At 37.9% G+C, this 18,008-nt stretch overlaps 1 protein-coding gene across 12 annotated transcripts in view; it reads left to right on the plus strand.

Annotated features, from left to right (window-relative positions):
* Window positions 1-18,008, plus strand: part of mark3a (MAP/microtubule affinity-regulating kinase 3a) — a 37,530-nt gene that overhangs the window by 15,508 nt on the left and 4,014 nt on the right. For 6 of the 12 annotated variants that reach the window (XM_055169804.2, XM_055169812.2, XM_055169808.2 and 3 more), the window contains exons 5-16: window positions 2,045-2,110; window positions 2,195-2,265; window positions 3,022-3,078; window positions 3,168-3,404; window positions 3,488-3,607; window positions 5,977-6,076; window positions 10,698-10,810; window positions 10,889-11,039; window positions 11,244-11,440; window positions 13,248-13,351; window positions 13,479-13,718; window positions 13,894-13,920. In XM_055169804.2, the coding sequence (XP_055025779.1) occupies window positions 2,045-2,110; window positions 2,195-2,265; window positions 3,022-3,078; window positions 3,168-3,404; window positions 3,488-3,607; window positions 5,977-6,076; window positions 10,698-10,810; window positions 10,889-11,039; window positions 11,244-11,440; window positions 13,248-13,351; window positions 13,479-13,718; window positions 13,894-13,920 (1,483 nt within the window). The remainder of the gene's footprint in view (window positions 1-2,044; window positions 2,111-2,194; window positions 2,266-3,021; window positions 3,079-3,167; window positions 3,405-3,487; window positions 3,608-5,976; window positions 6,077-10,697; window positions 10,811-10,888; window positions 11,040-11,243; window positions 11,441-13,247; window positions 13,352-13,478; window positions 13,719-13,893; window positions 13,921-18,008) is intronic. The other 6 variants (XM_055169806.2, XM_055169807.2, XM_055169802.2 and 3 more) reach the window with 1 other exon arrangement.

Here is an 18,008-nt window from a genome sequence, read left to right on the forward strand (position 1 = left end):
TACAGGTGACGGGGTCATGTGAGACACAGCCATCTTTTGGCACTATGCGTGCTGGGTGCTATATTCTCAGAAGGCGAAGCTCGATTTGCTCCCAGCACCCGAGAAGCCCCATGGTGAGGAGCAGGGAGTTCGCTCAGAGTTGTGCTAATCACTCCGCCCATGTAGCAGTGCCCTGCCCTCTGAGAACACAGCCCCCAGTATGTATACTGTCAAAAGATGGCTGTGTCTGATGTGATCTTTTTGTTTGTGCACGGTGTGACTATACAAATCACAACACATAAATAGGAAAATTTTCACGTTTTTTTCTCACTTGTTGGGAGCGGAATGCTTGCTGGGGCCGTTCGCTTCCGGTCTTTGTGCTAAGCTAAGCTAGCAGCGGCTACGTCAGACAGAGTTACAGCATGCACGGAGATGAGAAAGGTATGTATGGACTTATCTAACTCTGGGGGATGCGGTGAGTGAGCGGAATTCCCAAAATGTGGGCATGTTCCTTTAACTAAGCATAGATAAATAATAAGAGCTATGTACATGGTAATGGTGACATTTCGTGAGCCTCAAACGCGTTTGTTTCCTCATTTTTATGTAAACCTCGTGCATTTAAAAGGCTGCTGGAAACACGCCAATCTCAAAATAACACAGACTGTGACGTCACAATTGAGATGTACGCCCCAACATTAAATTACAACACATTAAATTAATTACAAAGTTGTTAAAATACTAAAAACAAATTTGTGACTGCTGAGTTAGCATTATATGCTATTTAATACTATATGCTAGCGTTTAGGCTGAAGTTCTACTATTGACGTTACAGTTACGTTTTGCAGGTCCATACTGAAAAAAACACACAAACTTACCACTCAGAAACGCTAACATCTCTAAACAATTAGTTGTCCTCAAAATGTGTATTTTCGTCTGATACAGGCTCAAGCATAAGGTCTGTTTACTATGTGAGCTACTGGCATGAGCTTCAGAGCAGATTATTATTATTATTTATTATTATTATTATTAATATTATTATTTGTGACCCTTCCAAATAGGGCAAAAATAGACCATTTCATTCAAAGGACGAATCGCAGGGTTGTAAATGGACATGTAAAAAACATTTCTGGATGGTTTTTGCACTTCATAGTCACATACCTTTTATGTAAATATCAAAAAACTATTTAACACATTATTTCAATGCATTCTTTGGCACCTTTAACACATAATGTTAAAAAACAATAATTTCCTTTTCTTAGCCCAATAGTTTTTTTAATGATAAAATTTTTGTTTCTGCACTACAAATGACACAAAAAAAGAGAGCAAAAATAACTTTTGTAGCCTGACTACTGATGTACTTGCTTTGATTGCTTGCCCACCCAAATAGTAACCCAATGGCATAAATTTGGAAAGGGACTGTGTGTTTGGCCAACCGATGAAAGACGGGAAGTGTTTAGGAAGCCGGTTTGAAAACTATTTGTCCATTTTTAATTTAGTTTGTTGATGTTGGCTGATGTTAGTAGTGCTGCAGAAATGCATATTGGAGCCAATTTACATGACACGTGTTAAACTACAAATACAACAACAACAGGATTTTGAGAGGCATGACAACACAAAAATGTTACACTACCTGGCATGCATAACACAGCATTTTTAGTCGTAGATCATTGGTACATTTTTTTGACAATGTTGTCACCTGTATGCAAAAAGCAATGGAAAACCCGTTCCATTTTAAGTACGCCGTTGTCGTGTAAACGTACCCTTAAGCCCGGAGTGTAAGGACTGTATATTTTTTTTACGTGTATGTTCACGGTTGAATGCACAGCCTTTGGAAAGCATAGTTTATTAGACTCGTATATGTACACAGATGTTTGATGCATGTGCATTGCAATAAAAAGCAAAAAAAAAAAGCTTGCCACGTGTTTGCCTTCAGAATAATGTATTTGCGCGTGCAAAAGATGTAAAATGTGCAATTAGAAATTGTCTTGTTTGATTTTCCTTATCCTGTTTCCTTTTATCAATCTTCTCATCCATGTCATCCTTTCCTTGCTGTTTTCCTGTATAGTGAAACTGTTTGAGGTGATTGAGACGGAGAAGACTCTGTTTCTGGTGATGGAGTATGCCAGCGGAGGTATGTGTAATACTGATAGAAGTTCATTTCGTGTGCTTATCTTCTCATGGTCACCCTTATCTATGCCCTCTGTGTCTTGTGCAGGTGAGGTGTTTGACTACCTAGTGGCTCATGGGAGGATGAAAGAGAAAGAGGCCAGAGCTAAATTTAGACAGGTGCTGTGCTCATACTGTGTCGTTTCATCATGTTCAATACACACTCACTGTGATGAGTTTGTTTTCTATTCGGCGTGACTTTCAGCGTCCGTTCATCTGCCTCAGCTCACCCTGTGAAGTCCTATATACTGCTTTTGAATGTGACTTTGAAATCAAAACGATTTGTGTGAGCTGTTTATGTGAGCCGAGTGCTGTGTTGTGGATTATCTTTTTCTTTAGACTTTGTGGTCATGCAGTCTGTACATTTTATTCATTGTCAACAGTATCATATGAATTATTGTATTGGATTCTAGCCGATGTTTGTACTGAATGTCACCACAATGAAATTTGATGAATGAAAACAAAAGCCTGAGCTGAACACAGAGAACAAAACCCAGTTAGTTATATGTGCTGTTTATTCAACCATATTATTGATTGGTTTTTTTGGGTTGTCATTGTGTTACGTCAGACTTTAACCAGTGATAAAGTAGTTAGTCATCATTGGGATACTGCGAAACAGAAGAGCCAATCAATGCAGCCCATTGAATTTTGGAAAAAGCTGATAATGTGAGCAGACAACTCATTGGACTAAAGCCCCTTTCCTGAAGTTTATTTGGAAATGTCTGCTTGTGTGTTGCACAAGCTAATGTGGAAACTTTTTTGATGCTTGCATCCAATCAGGCTTTTCTAGTAAACGATGGATAAGTAGTCGGTTTTACAGGATGTAGCGATGTGTTTTTAAATCACAGACGGTTAAATCATTTTTGTCTTGTACAGATTGTATCAGCGGTGCAGTACTGTCACCAAAAACACATTGTGCACAGAGACCTGAAGGTGAGCAGATGTTCCTTGTGTACAGTATAGTGCATGCACTGCTATCCATTTCTTTTTGTCTCTCTCTTACACTCCGTTTCTTGTTTCAGGCTGAAAACCTGCTGTTAGATGCTGATATGAATATTAAGATTGCTGATTTTGGCTTCAGTAATGAGTTCATGGTGGGAAATAAGCTGGACACGTTCTGTGGCAGCCCACCGTACGCCGCCCCTGAGCTCTTTCAGGGTAAGAAGTATGACGGGCCCGAGGTAGACGTGTGGAGTTTGGGGGTCATACTTTACACGCTGGTCAGCGGGTCACTTCCCTTCGATGGACAGAATCTCAAGGTTTGACCTTTACTTCATCAAACCGTGTGTGTGTGTATGTTGTTGGGAGTTTGTGTATTCTCACCGTTGTGTCTGTTACGCAGGAACTGCGTGAAAGGGTGCTGCGTGGTAAATATCGAATCCCTTTCTACATGTCCACCGACTGTGAGAATCTTCTCAAGAGGTTTCTGGTTCTAAACCCTGCCAAGAGAGGAACATTAGAGGTCAGTCTCTCACACTTTCTCACACATTTCTGTTGAAAATATGTGTGGCTGTCTTGAGCGTCCTTTAGAGAGTACAAATATTTTATATTATAAAGCCTTTTATGTGTTGAAGATAGGGCTAGATGATATTTTGGACATTCGTGATACATTTACAATAGTGCTGGTTACATAATATTATCCAACATTGAGTGCAATTAAGTGAATTCACTTTGTATTCTGCTTTTATAAAAGGTGACTTTAGACTTTGTGTATATTGTGCTTTAAAAAAGACAGAAATGTTTCAATAGTATCTATGGATAAAGGCGAATTGTGTCATTTATATGGAACGACATGGAATTACAATAATTGTTTTATAGCAGGTGTCCTGCCTGACACTTAAATGTCATTAGTTAAAGGCCACCTATAGACCATTTTGCAAGATGTAAACAATACTTGTCCAGAAGCACTTAATGTTTCAGTTTTTTAACACTACATAAACGTTTAGATAAAATACAACCAACAGAACATATAGAACTGAATTAAAAAAATTTTGAATATAATTTTTTAAGATATATTTGAATAAAAAAAAACTGTTACAAACTGAAACAGGAAGTGTTTCTGGACCAGTGTTGTTTACATCTCGCAAAATGGTCGATTATGTTTATTTTCACAAGATTGTGCCTTGAATGTGTCTGTGAAGTCTCAGCTCAAAATACCCCACAGATCATTTATTATAGCATGTCCAAACTGCCCCTATTTGATTAGGAGCAAAAAGCGCTGTGCGTACCTTTAAATGCAAATGAGCCACTTCTCTTACTAACAGACAGTGAGCGCTTTTGGTTAAAAATATTCCTGTGAATACAGTCTGAGACAATCGTATTTTTAGCTGCATTAGCGCTACAATGTGCTAACAAACACATTTAGAAAAGCTTTTGGGTAAAATGAACCAGTCAGTCAGTCAGTGGGTAGGGCTTCATCAGTGTGATGTCACAATAACAAGAAAATCAAAACAGCATGTCTGATGAGACTGCTTTAATTTAATGGGGATTAAAAAGAAGGACAGGTGGATTTTGTTCATTGTAGTGCTGTTTAGGGTTGTGCCGATAGACGACAGATTCGTGTAGCGACGATCTTCAGAAATATCACCAATAGCAGGCTTTCATTACGATCATTGGTAGGGATGGGCACGAGTACTCGATTGCTCGAGTACTCGAACGTTGCATCGATGATCGATCAAGAAAGCGATGATCATGTGGGTTTATTTATTTATTTATTTATTGTGGATATGGCGGCATTTGGATGTCTGGTTAGCATTACAAGCGCACGTGGTAGTAAAGACTGGGTCTGGAGATGCGTGTTTGACGTCGTGTCGAGCTACGCAGACCGGCGTTTGACATCAGTAACATTACAATGCATGATTCAAATACAAACAGATAATTCCGCGCCAACACACCGATCTGCGCAATGTGCGGCTCCCGCCGATTAACCCTTAGTTTCACTTCATCACGCAGCTTTTCCTGTTAGAGGTTTCTGTTTAAAACATTTATTTCATTAATAATCTAGTATGTGTTCATTGTTCTGTCATAATTTCTTCAAAATTAAGTTTTGAGTGTTTTTAAATAAAAATATTTTCATTTTCACCATGACGTATACGTCCCGCCCCTTTGATTGCCCCGCCCACAGTTAATCGAGTACTCGTTCTTCAGATCTGTGGATTAATCGAAATGAAAAAATTACATAAATGCACATCCCTAATAGTTGGCAATGGTTATTATTATTATCATCATCATCGTTTCACATTACCATGCGCATTGCGTGCTTTTCCTTGCATGAGAGGGTTTGTGGGCATCGGATTAATGGCGTCAGTTTTAAGAAGGTTGCGGTCATGACAGTGTTGCCCTTGATTCTTTTTGTCTGCCAATCAAGTGACTTGTAATAAATGAGTACAAAATGAACAAATAAATAAATGAGTAAACTACTGCCCTCCCATAGTATCGTCTATCGGCGATCTCACAGGCTGATGATAAGACGATCTCGAAATGGGGCATATCGCCCAACTCTACGGACTGTTAACACACTGCCGACACACGTTTATGTCCAAACACCTTATAAAAGTTGATTTTGCATAATATGTGCGCTTTAAGGCAATGTTAAAAATTTGATGCTTAAAAAATTGTGGTTTAAAAGAAACCGAATATAAGTTAATGTTGTGTCTGCTTATTAAACTGGCATAGGAGAAAGTAAATTACATCACAAACATGTTGTACTCAATAGCAATAGCAAAAATGGTTTGCTAACCTTTAGTAATAACAACTTAATGACTTGTCTGTTTCAAAAAAATTGTTTAATAAGTAATTCAACAATAACTGATTGTGAAATTTCACTTTTAGCAAATCATGAAAGAGCGCTGGATCAATGCAGGCTATGAGGACGATGAGCTCAAACCCTTCACTCAACCAGAAACTGACATCTCTGACCAGAAGAGAATAGGTAAGAAAAGTCACTTTATGCTTTACATGTATGATATCAAACCCTTAATCCATTTTTACGCCACATGGGTGGCAAAAAGCTGCATCTGAGATGCCATAGAGATGTCCAGCGGGTTTAATGTTACCCGTGCATAAATAAATTTACACACCAATTAGAAAAGTCTTTAGCTCAGCGTTGTAGGCACCTTTAGAGCAGTGGTCCCCAACCTGGGGTCTACACAAAAAGGGGGGCTTACACTGCCAAGATAAGGTAGTTAAACTTATCTCTTATATGTCGTATTTGTACGTAGGGGTTCCCAACCCCTCTCACTGCTTAAGAGGAATATTTGTGGACTCATATAACACCACTTTTCATCCGGGTGTCAGGGGTGGACAAAGGTTTCTGTAATACCCTTCAAGACATTTCCCCAGGTTCTTTTTTTTAAATGGGTAGAAATGAAAAAACGTGTACAGACAATGGATGACAAAGGATGGCACGAGGGATGTACTTGTACAATGTGAAGTGTTGCATAACACACAGCAGCCTGGCTCCCTATCATCTATCGACATCTCTGATCTCCCTCCCTCCTGTCCCTCAGTGAGGATCTCCTTGTGTAGAAATGTGATATGGTCACATGGTTACAAGTGGGTGCGAAGAGAGAGCTTGGCTTACAGGAACTCGAGCATTGCAGGGCAAGCCAGCCTTGTTCGCTTATCTATAATTGGTCCACAGTTACACACCCACTCCTGCCAACCGGACATAACACACGAGCAGTCACATGCATACTTATTGAAGGACTGTCGGGAGCATAAACATCTTGAATGTGTAATGGATTGGAGAGTAGAGAACATGCCGGTTGTCTGCTTGTCTAGCTTCCCTCCCCACCATCACTTAGAGAAGCCTCACATTGAGAGGAGCATGCATGAGCTCGACAGCCCACAGTAGTCCTTGTGTATGGAGAGGAGGTGCAACAGAGAGCTTCACTTGAAAACACTTAAACCGACCGGCATGTGGATTCCCATGAGCCTATCAAAAAGAGAATAGATTATAGTTCATTGTTAATAAATATATGTTATAAAACGGTTAGTTTCAGTCATTGATTCTGATTGGTCAATAGCTTTGTTTATTTATGATAAAAACACAGCTATGACAGCTGTGCCGGATGATTCCGGTTTTTATGACATTGATGGTACTGAAGCCTCCTGGTGATGTAGATGACAGTCTTCTGCTGTTAATAAATGACTGTAAACACAATTTTTATCTTTCGGTGGACATAGGGTTAAATAGTACTTTTACGTTGTGATTATTATAGAGTCTGCTGCACTGTTAACACTACAATACAGCCATGATGCATATAGGTATAGTGGTAAATGTAGGTTATTTATAGTTGCCAAAGAGGAATCTCCACTTGGCACATTAAAGTTTAATTCAGCTGATGTGCAGACTGATCCAGTCATATTTATAATGTATTACAGTTGTTTTGGGGTCTTTGTTTGTAAGTGTAGTGTTATGTAATTTAAAGGGACATTTCATCAATAGAAACATTAATCTTTATTGAAAGTGAGTCATATTTGAGGTCGAAATGTAACATAAATTTAGAATTTTGTGCCTATTTGACAGAGAAAAGACAGAAGAACGTGACTTGGGCACATTTGTATGGAAAACTACAACTCCCACAATGCACCACAATGCACAGCTCTGCAAGCCACTCCTATCAATCGGAACATGGCTCAGATATGCAATTGTGTACAATAATTCCAACGTTAGTGTAACAGAAAATAGAAACACTCACTTTATAGTCAGACGTCTGTTTATCCTTGCAGGCTTTGACTGTCGCTTCCAGTTTAGGATTCTAAAATATGTATCCAGGACGTCGCTGTCCATATACGGTACGACGCTTGGGTAGGAGCAAGCTTCATTCAGTTTCTGATTTATTTTTGAGAGTGCTTGGCCAAATATGTATATTCCCAAAGAAGAAAATGCCGCATCCTGCACACAAACGCGTCCACCGCACAATATGTATACTCTACTGGCTCAGCGCTTGTGCTCATAAGCCGAAACACATCTGTGAAATAAACACGCGCAAAGTAACGTTACCTCTTCTTGCCCTGGAACATTCACCAAACAAACGTCCATATCCTGATCTGATGCGGAAATGTTATACAGAAAGCACACAGCGAGAGTACAGCCCCTACTAGTCCATCCAAGCTCATGTACTCCACAGACGTGCTGGCTCAGCGCTTGTGCTCATAAGCCGAAACATGTCTGTGAAATAAACAAGCGCAAAGTACCTCTTCTTGCCCAGGAGCATTCACCTAACAAATGTCCATATCCTGATCTGATGCAGAAATGTTATACAGAAAGCACACAGCGAAAGTACAGCCACTACTAGTCCTTCTCTTCCTCCATCTGCCTCAGCTCTTTGCTGTATTGTGGCTCATAAAGGTGCAATGACCAGCGGATTAGAGCATCACGCTTGCGAAATCACCCTTTTCCATATCATATCGATTACCTTCCGCTATTATTGTGACATGACGTCTGCCTCGCTCCACAACGTCGTTTAGCTTAGCATAAAGATGGCAGCTGATTGTTTTTTCGTCTGTGTTTGTATATTTTCGTAAGTCCCACCCATTGATCTGTAATAGGTCTGTAGTGTGAGTGGGTCCCACCCATAGCCCCCACCTTGGAAAAATGAGGAATGAGTGTCTGTAGTCTTACACTCTCGACAAAGATACAGCAGTTCCTTCTTTCAATGACGCAAATTTTTTACATAATTGAAAGAAGGAAGTGCAACACTGAAATCAGTTTTTCTCCCGTCTCAGGGGAAACTGAGGGAATGATGCACGACTAGTGCTGGGCAAAGATTAATTGCGATTAATCGCATACAAAATAAAAGTGATTTTTTGCATAATATATGTGCGTGTGCTGTGTCTAATTATTGTGTATATTTAACCACACACACACACATTCATGTATTCATTTCAGAATTGTTTTACTTATATATAATTTTTTTATTTATTTTTAATATAGAATATATAAAGATATAAATAAATATATATAAACATGTAAATGTTTCTTAAATACATACATGAATGTGTGTGTATTTATTTATACATAGTAATTACACACAGCACATACTCATGTATTATGCCAGGAATCGCTTTTGTTTTGTGTGCGATTGGTCGCGATTAGTCTTTGCCCAGCACTATGCACGACCATTTAAAAACATGACTAACGATACAAAGCTTAAAGGAATATTCTACCCTTTTGCCATATTAAACTGTGTTATTACCTCAACTTAAACGAATTAATACATATCTATCTTTTTTCAATGCGTGCACTGTACAGCTCGTCGTGAATGTGTTAGCATTTAGCCTAGACCCATTAATTCCTATGGTACCGAACAGGGAAGCCACCAAACACTTTCGTGTTTTCCCTGTTTAAAGACTGTTACATGAGGAGTTATACCAGTAAGTGTGGTGCCACAAAATAAACCTTTTTTTTTTGTACCATAGGAATTAATGGGGCTAGGCTAACTGCTAACACATTCACAACGCGCTGTACAGTGCATGCATTGAAAAAAGATAGGTATGTATTAATTCGTCTAGGTTGAGGTAATAACATAGTTTAATATGGCAAAAGGGTAGAGTATTCCTTTAATGCAAATCGGTGAAGTGTCCCTAGGATTTTAAGACTTTAAAGTTTTTCTGTAGTCAAGAATTTAATCAATTTAAACTCATCGTTGAGCATCATAATATTATATGTAAAGTTTTACCTGTCACAGTAATTTCTTTATGCTTCGAATATAACTCTACACCCTTGTCTCATTTAGTATACGCGGATCTATAAATATACATATAAGCCCCCACCCCAATCGCACAGCTCGGACCATGGATATGAATATGCAAATTAGTTGCTGCCTTCACTCTATTGCACCACCTTGGACCATAGATGTATATATGTGCATAGATGCTACATTCGGCAGTTTCAGACACATAAATGATGAGTTTGCCAATTGCTTTTTAAAACCTTTTAAAAACACCACATAGACATATAAACAACAACAAAAACATGATTTTTTTCCCCACATTGGAGCTCTGTTCATACTTTTTTAGTAACGGTTAACAGGGTGTATAGGAACGATATGTGCACAGTGGGCAGAACTGATGACTCAACGTTCTTGCAAATAAACTGGATTTAAAGGGGTATCACAGTTTTATACGCTGTCTGCATTACAGCATTGTGAGGGGTGTTGTGTTCATGCTAGATGGATGAGTATTTTGATTCTCAATCACTAAATGAATTAGAAATGCACATAATTTTGCCATCTCAGTGTTTTAGTCAAAGAGAAACATGCATAGCAATTTTTTTATTATTTAAAATTGTTTAAGAAAATGACCTTGGCTGCATCACAAATGTTTCCAGGGAGCTGCATGTACTAGTTATATGGTATTTTTAATGTGCTGTTATGTTGTAACCGGTGAGTCTGTTGGGATTTTCTTGTGTAATTCATTGTCTTCCAGCCAGATTGATTAAAAAAGTAATATCAGATCTCTTTACAACAGAGCTATGTGATTTAATGTAACAATATCATGCAAAGAAGTCGCACTTCCCTATGGTGTGTTTGTGTGTCATTTTACAGATGTGATCGTGGGATTGGGCTTCTCCAGAGATAAGATCAACGAGTCTTTGTCCAAAATGAACTATGATGAGATCACGGCAATATACTTACTACTTGGCAGAAAGACCAATGAGGTAAGATGCTAATGAAGAGTGGGATTATGGGATTGGTCTATAGCGCTAGTCTTATGTGTTGGTTTTGCGGCTTTACAGGAGGTCATTGACTCCAGCTCCAACAGTAATCTGTCCGTATCAAAGACTAGACCCATCAGCGAGATGAACGGCCAATCGCCAGCTCACCTGAAGGTCCAGAGAAGCATCTCCACCACTGAATCCAGAAAATCCAGACGCCATAGTGATCAAGGTGATTATTTTTGTTATCATTTACATGTTTTCTTTACATACAGACCAATATTAGCTTGTTTGTATGGCTATAGATAAATCTACTGATAAAGAGGAGCTGATTGGTATAATGCTGCTACACATGACAAATAAAGTAACTCAGATGGCTCGGAAATGAAAGGCAGTACTAAATTCCTTTATGCTCGTTTTCCTTCCTTTCTCTCAGTTGGTGTCACTAACTCAGGGTTGAGTAGCTCTAAAAGGACGGTCCCCAGCACAGGTGATGATGTCAAACAGGAAGGCGGGGTCACGGCACGTAAGCCCCCATCACATAGCCCTCCCAGCCCACTGCTGGGTAATGCCAACAACCCTAACAAAACAGAAATACCCGACCGAAAGAGAGGCAGCACCATCACACCTAATGTGAGTTCACCAGTTTGCTTGTCTTTTTCAGGTTCAACTGTAAGGATTGCATAATAACCATTTCATAAAAGTATTACGATAATTGTTTTATTGTTTTTACATTTGTGAATCATAGTGTGTTTATATCCCTTTGCAAATGTTTTTGAGAAATGATACGATATGATAAGCATGCTAACAATGTTTTGGCTAGATATTGTATTCTATTGTTTATGGGTGATTCTCACGAAAACTTTTAAAAATGTCAAGCATAAAAATGTAGAAATTGCTTAAATTTACTTTTTTCCCACCAGATATTGAAAAACAAAGTCTGGAGTAAATGGGAACATTAATTTAAAAACTTTTACTTATCATTTAACACTTTTTGTAACATAATTAAAAAAATTAGTCCTAAAAAATCTCATTACCGCAACAGTCAGAAAACATCAACACTGACATATTTTAAAAATGACGTGACAAACCTGAAAGAACAGGATTTCGAGATTCTGCCCATGCATTTCAAATCAAAGTATTATGCTTCTATTAATTAAATTAACATTTAATAAGCATCTGTTGTGGTAATGATAATCCAAATGTCGTGTAAGCATTCTGACAAGACAATATTTCAAATTAACTGTAAAAAATGATCTTACCCGGTAGCCATCTTGATGTAACTGGTCCATGTGCTTGGTCACTCAAAATCAAACTTTATTAAAATTCTGTATGTGTGCTTAAACTGTTCTCAAAAAGTGTTGCGGAGGATGAGAATATCAGGCATGGACACATCATTTTCCTGATTTTTCTTCATTATTATTATACATGAATATTCAGTAAATATTTTTTCTGTCATCTAAAGTAGTCTAGCAAAACATCCATTTATTTTTTTTCTTAATATTTTTGTGTTAATTTGATTAAATTACAACATAACGCATGTTCAAACACAGCCGGACATATTGCGGTAATGAGAATTTCAGCAAAAAATGAGATAAAATTTCCTATTATAAATTCTTATGTTGAAATCACACATTGTGCAAGGTAGAACGCAGTATTGTGTTAATTCTGATGCTTTTTAATGTTACTATATTACACATTTTAAAGCTAAAATAATTAGTGCCGTGGTGTTTCAATGGTTTCGTGAGAATCACCCTTATATAAGGGGGTGGTATTATGAGTTTTCATATTTTTAAAGGGACACTCCACTTTTTTGAAAATAGGCAAATTTTTCAGCTTCCGTATAGTTAAACACTTGATTTTTACTGTTTTGGAATCCATTCAGCTGATCTCCGGGTCCGGCGATACCACTTTTAGCATAGCTTAGGATAATCCATTGAATCTGATTAGACCATTAGCATCGTGCTAAAAAATAACCAACGAGTTTCAATATTTTTCCCATTTAAAACTTGATTCTTCTGTACTTATATCGTGCACTAAGACTGACCAAAAATTAAAAGTTGTGATTTTCTAGGCAGATAAAGCTAGGATCTATACTCTCATTCTGGCGTAATAATCAAGGACTTTGCTGCTGTCACATGGCTGCAGCAGGCGTAGTGATCTTATGCAGTGGCCGAAAATAGTCCCCTGCTATTGAAAGTAACCAAGGGGACTATTTTCGGCTGCTGCGTTATATCACTACGCCTGCTGCAGCCATGTGACAACTGGGCTAGCTTGACCAATCAAATACACTGAGCGTTTTGGATGGGGTAGGGCTTTAAAGAGATGGCTACAACAGACAGGCTAGAGAGAGATGTGCTGCAATAATGTAAAATATGTGAAAAATAAATATATATTTATATATTATAACAATCAAACATGAAAACCTGATTATCCACAGAATAACTCTGGATCTGGAGGCATTTCAAGAAGAAACACATATGTGTGCACTGATAGAAACAACACTGATCGCCTTTCTGTTATTCCAAATGGGAAAGAAAACAGGTACAGCGTCCTACCTGTTAACAAGTTTTTCTATTAATGCCTTCAGGAAATGCATTTCGTCATTGTTTCTGCTGTTTCGAGACTACGTAAATGTAGTAAAAGCAAGTCTGCCTTTGTTTCTCTGTAGTGTGTCATTGTCTCCTGGCTCACGGGACCCCGGGGCCTCCACTCATAGCATCAGCAATGCTGCCACACCTGATAAAACCCGTTTCCCTCGCGGCACAGCCAGCCGCAGCACTTTCCACGGACAGGTGAGGGATCGACGCACGGCCACCTACAACGGCCCACCCGCCTCGCCCACTCAGCCGCGCAGCCGGGCTAATGCCAACAACCTGCTCACCAAACTCACCTCCAAACTCACACGCAGGTAATGAACACAGACACGTCCATGCTTCACCTAAGCTAGTATTTTCAGCTTGGTTTTCTTATTTTTTCCTAAACTCTTCCCTGTTTGTTTTTATCTGAGGGTTTAATAGAAACTAGTTTTATTTTGTCCATCTTTGTAATGTCGATCCTTTGTTTTCTCATCTCTTGTGTTGTAGAAATATGTCATTCAGGTTTTCCAAAAGGTAGGATTTTGAGTTTATGGGGTGAACACATCTTTCTCTTAACGTAATGAGAAGTGTCGAGGGGCTGATGCACTAACCTTTAGTCATTTGTTTGCAGTGATTTGGAGTATTAATGCTCTCACAGCATGCTTTAAAAACACTGTCTGCATCTTAGTGTGGCCAAATCAAATCAATCTACTGCTAATTGCTACTAATCCAAACGTTTGCATGACACAAGCTGATGTGCAAAATGACTCAATTTAACACTTCAAACAGCTCATTCGTCAATCTCAACAAATTCATTCAACAACCTTTTGGTTGCCTTGTTTGTTGATTTTGCGTACAGGGTGTTATTAGGGTGTATTACATTCATATATGTTTTTAAGAAAGACGAACATGAAGATTATTGAGATTGACATGAAGAGTGTTGAAATTACACCAGGGGACCTCAAAATGATTTCAAATTATTTCAGATAAGACAAAGTAAGCATAAGTAAGGTGGCTTAGTGGACAATAAGAAGACTGAAAAGGTTAAAATATGGTGGATTGTACCGATATTTTGTTCACTTTGAAAATCCCATGACAAATGTTGGATGTCTTGCCTGAGTTTTCAATGTTATAGGCTCATTTGGTCAATACAACACTGCCATCTTGTGGTAGAAAATATAAAATGAACCATCAGCTGAGCAATTTTCAAGCATTTTGGGCTTCATGTGAATGTCTCAAGAAAAGTGGTAGTGCTTTTAGGTGACTCAGTTGTAGACCATTTTAAAATAAAAGTAGGGTTTAAAAAGACTGCCTGTAAATGCTGTGTCAAACTAAACACATAACAGCCAAAATATATTACTGTTGTATAAGGTTTATATAAATTAAAATGAAGGTTCACCCAAAAATGAAAATTCTGTCATAATTTACTCACCCTCATGTTCTTACAAATCTGTATAAATGTCTTAGTTCTGATGAACACGAAAGAAGATATTTTAAGGAATGTTTATAACCAAACCATTATTGAGCACCATTCACTTCCATAGTATAATTTTTCCTACTATGGAAGTGAACGGGGCTTCTTTGTGACAGTTTTTTTTTTTTTTTGGTGAACTGTCTCTTTAAGTAATTCATTTTGATAATTTTTTTGTGATGTAGTTTCCAAAAAAGTAATGAGTGAAACTATGGTTATAACAAAATGCAGCAAAATGAGATCAGTGGCCACCTTTGGGGTCAGATTCAAACAAATAAGTAAATTTTTTGTAGGTCCTCCTCAAAGTTTTTTTTCTTTTACGGTTGGGTAGGGCGAGTCAGCACCTGCCTGTCATTTACAAATAACACTAGGGCTGCATAATTAATCGAAAAACTAATCTGGGTTACAATTATGGGTAAAACAATTACATAATCACCAAAAGCTTCAATTGCAGCTGTCCATTTGTGCTCATTTCTGTGCGTTTTGGCAGTATGTTTAGACACACAATACCGTGGTGAATCAGAGATTTTTCAATTGATAAGTTGACATTTAGCCATTCGATGTGGATTATTTACTAACAACATATCTCCCATAATTATTTGTTATTTATTTACATTAAGGGGTGGTTTTGTGGACAGGGATTAGCTTAAGACAGGACTAGGCCTTAGTTTAATTAGGAAATATAACTAGTTTTAACAAACTTGCCTTAAATATTACTTGTGTGCATTTTAAGGCAAAAGCAAAGGGCACTGTTGTATTTTAAGATATGTCAGTGCAAGTTGTTTTCAGTTTGGACAGCTCTTACATTTATTTTAGTCTAGGACTTGTCTAATCCTGGAAAACCTCCCCTATATTATTTAGTTTTGGATGTTTAGATTTTACCATGCAGCTACTACAAATAAAGTTATAAAACATTTCAAAACTTCAATGCAAAATCTATTAATCAACAAGAATAATCGCAATTACAATATCAAGGTGAATAATCAACAATTCTGATTTTTGTCATAATTGTGCAGCACTAAATAATCCTGAGTAGTTTGATTTGGCTTGTTCAGTTGTGGTTGGCCTAGTTAACTCAAGTCGTGCAGAATCAAGGGTGTTTAAGGGTGGTTTTACATTGTGTCCTCTTATATTTTAACTCCATCTCTAATGCCATGTCTTTGTTTTATTTCTCTTCTGTTTATCTTCTCCTTACCTTTTATCTTCTATTCAATTTATGTTTCATCATAGATGACTTATGTTGGCTAAGGTGGAGGTTTGATGTTAAAGGAATAGTTCACCCAAAAATGAAAATTCTGTCATTTCCTCACCCTCATGTTGTTTTAAACCTGTATGAGTTTCTTTATTCTGTTGAATACAAATGAAAATATTTTGATAAATCATGGTAATCACACCATTGATGGTACCCATTGATCTCCATAGTAGAGTTCTTCTCGGGTTCAAAGAAATGTACCTGACGCGAAATGACCCGAATCACTTTTAACCAGAATTCAAGGTGCATAATTTATTTTTATTAATAAAGACCCGACTTGAGAAAGTTAGACTCGAGTAAGATATTGGTACCTACTCCATACAGTCTCAGCCTTCTTAAAAAATAAAGCCTCTCTTGTAGTCGTGTGCACAAACTGTCAATGTGTGTTTTCCAACAAAGAACATTGTTCATATAAAACCCCAGGTATCTGTAAGATGTCACTTGCTGTATCTCTGTGTTTTTAATGATCACAAGCTTGTGTTTAGATGCAAGCGCTCTTAGCAAACAGAGGAGGGTTTGGAAAAGGATTTGATGCACATATGCGAGAGTCTTCTCGGGTCCGTTCAGCGAAACACATTCATTTTAAATAACCCGAGACCCAACGCCACTAATATTATACCCGAACCGCTCCGGTCTTTGGAACTCGGGTTTTCGGATCTAAGTGGATCCTCTACTTAATAGTAGGAAAAACAAATATCATTGAAGTCAATGGGTACCGTCAACTGTGTGCTTGTTGTTTTAGACACTCATACAGGTTAAGAACAACATAAGGGTGAACTATCCCTTTAACTGTTAGGGTTGTTTTACAATAGGCTTGTGTCTGTGCAAACACAGCAGAGAACAAAAACATACTGCTTTAGTATTCATGAAAGTGACAGACAGACTATCTGGTAGGAGGAGCCAACGCAATGCTGGTTATGGGGTATCAATATGACCAAATGCTTTTATAGCAGCTTTGTTTCTGGAAACATTTCTCTTAAATAATTTTCTACATATGCATGTAAAAATGTATTCAAATGTATTCAAGATTATTAAGCCAGGAACCGTACCATTCAAACACAATGTAAACCACAACTTTATAACATTTGATGTGAAACCTGACAAAGCTGCTTCATTTAAATTCATGTAGTCAATACTAATCCCACAAAACGTTTTTTTTTTTAAGATAGAAAAATTACAATATTACACTTCGTTCACTATGGATAAAAACAATATATTTTACATTTATTTCAAAACCTTTCTAAAAAGTAGTAATATAAGACATTAGTGTTAGGCCATTTGCAGTGTTTTACAAGTGTGGGCGGTCACTGCTGACCTCATTTCCTGCAAATCCTGTTTCCATAGTAACAGCAACTTCTCTGATTGGTTGTTTTTGAAGTATAATGAATAGTGGGATTCACAACATGGGTCTGACAACATGGGTCTGGTTCCTCGAGGACCCCCTCCCAAAAAGTTTTAGATGTCTATTTGTTTGACACGCCTGATTTAACTCATCCGTTTGTTAGGGAGACATGTTTACCATTTTGGAAGGAGGCTGATAAGTTCAGTCAGGTGTTTTAAATGGGGAAAATCTGGAACTTTTTGGAAGGGGGTCTTTGAGGACCAGGATTGGGAAGCACTGTTCTATGGCACTATAGTGAATTGATAAACTATAGTGGGATTTAAGGTTAACAGCACTGTAAGCTGAAACAAACTTCATGTGACCTTCAGAAACTCTCGTTTAGATGATCAGATTTATAAACAAACATATTACACACAGTCATAACACAGAGATGCTGTATTACCTGTTTAAACTGTGTCTCAATCTATTCCTCTCTTCCCTTTGTTTCTTTCTTCCTTCCTTCCTACCTCCCTTACTTCCTTACTACACCTCCTTCCTCGCTCCCTCTTTCTCTCTCT

The sequence above is a fragment of the Misgurnus anguillicaudatus genome, chromosome 11, assembly GCF_027580225.2.
Source record: "Misgurnus anguillicaudatus chromosome 11, ASM2758022v2, whole genome shotgun sequence".
In the NCBI taxonomy this organism is placed as follows: Eukaryota; Metazoa; Chordata; class Actinopteri; order Cypriniformes; family Cobitidae; genus Misgurnus; species Misgurnus anguillicaudatus.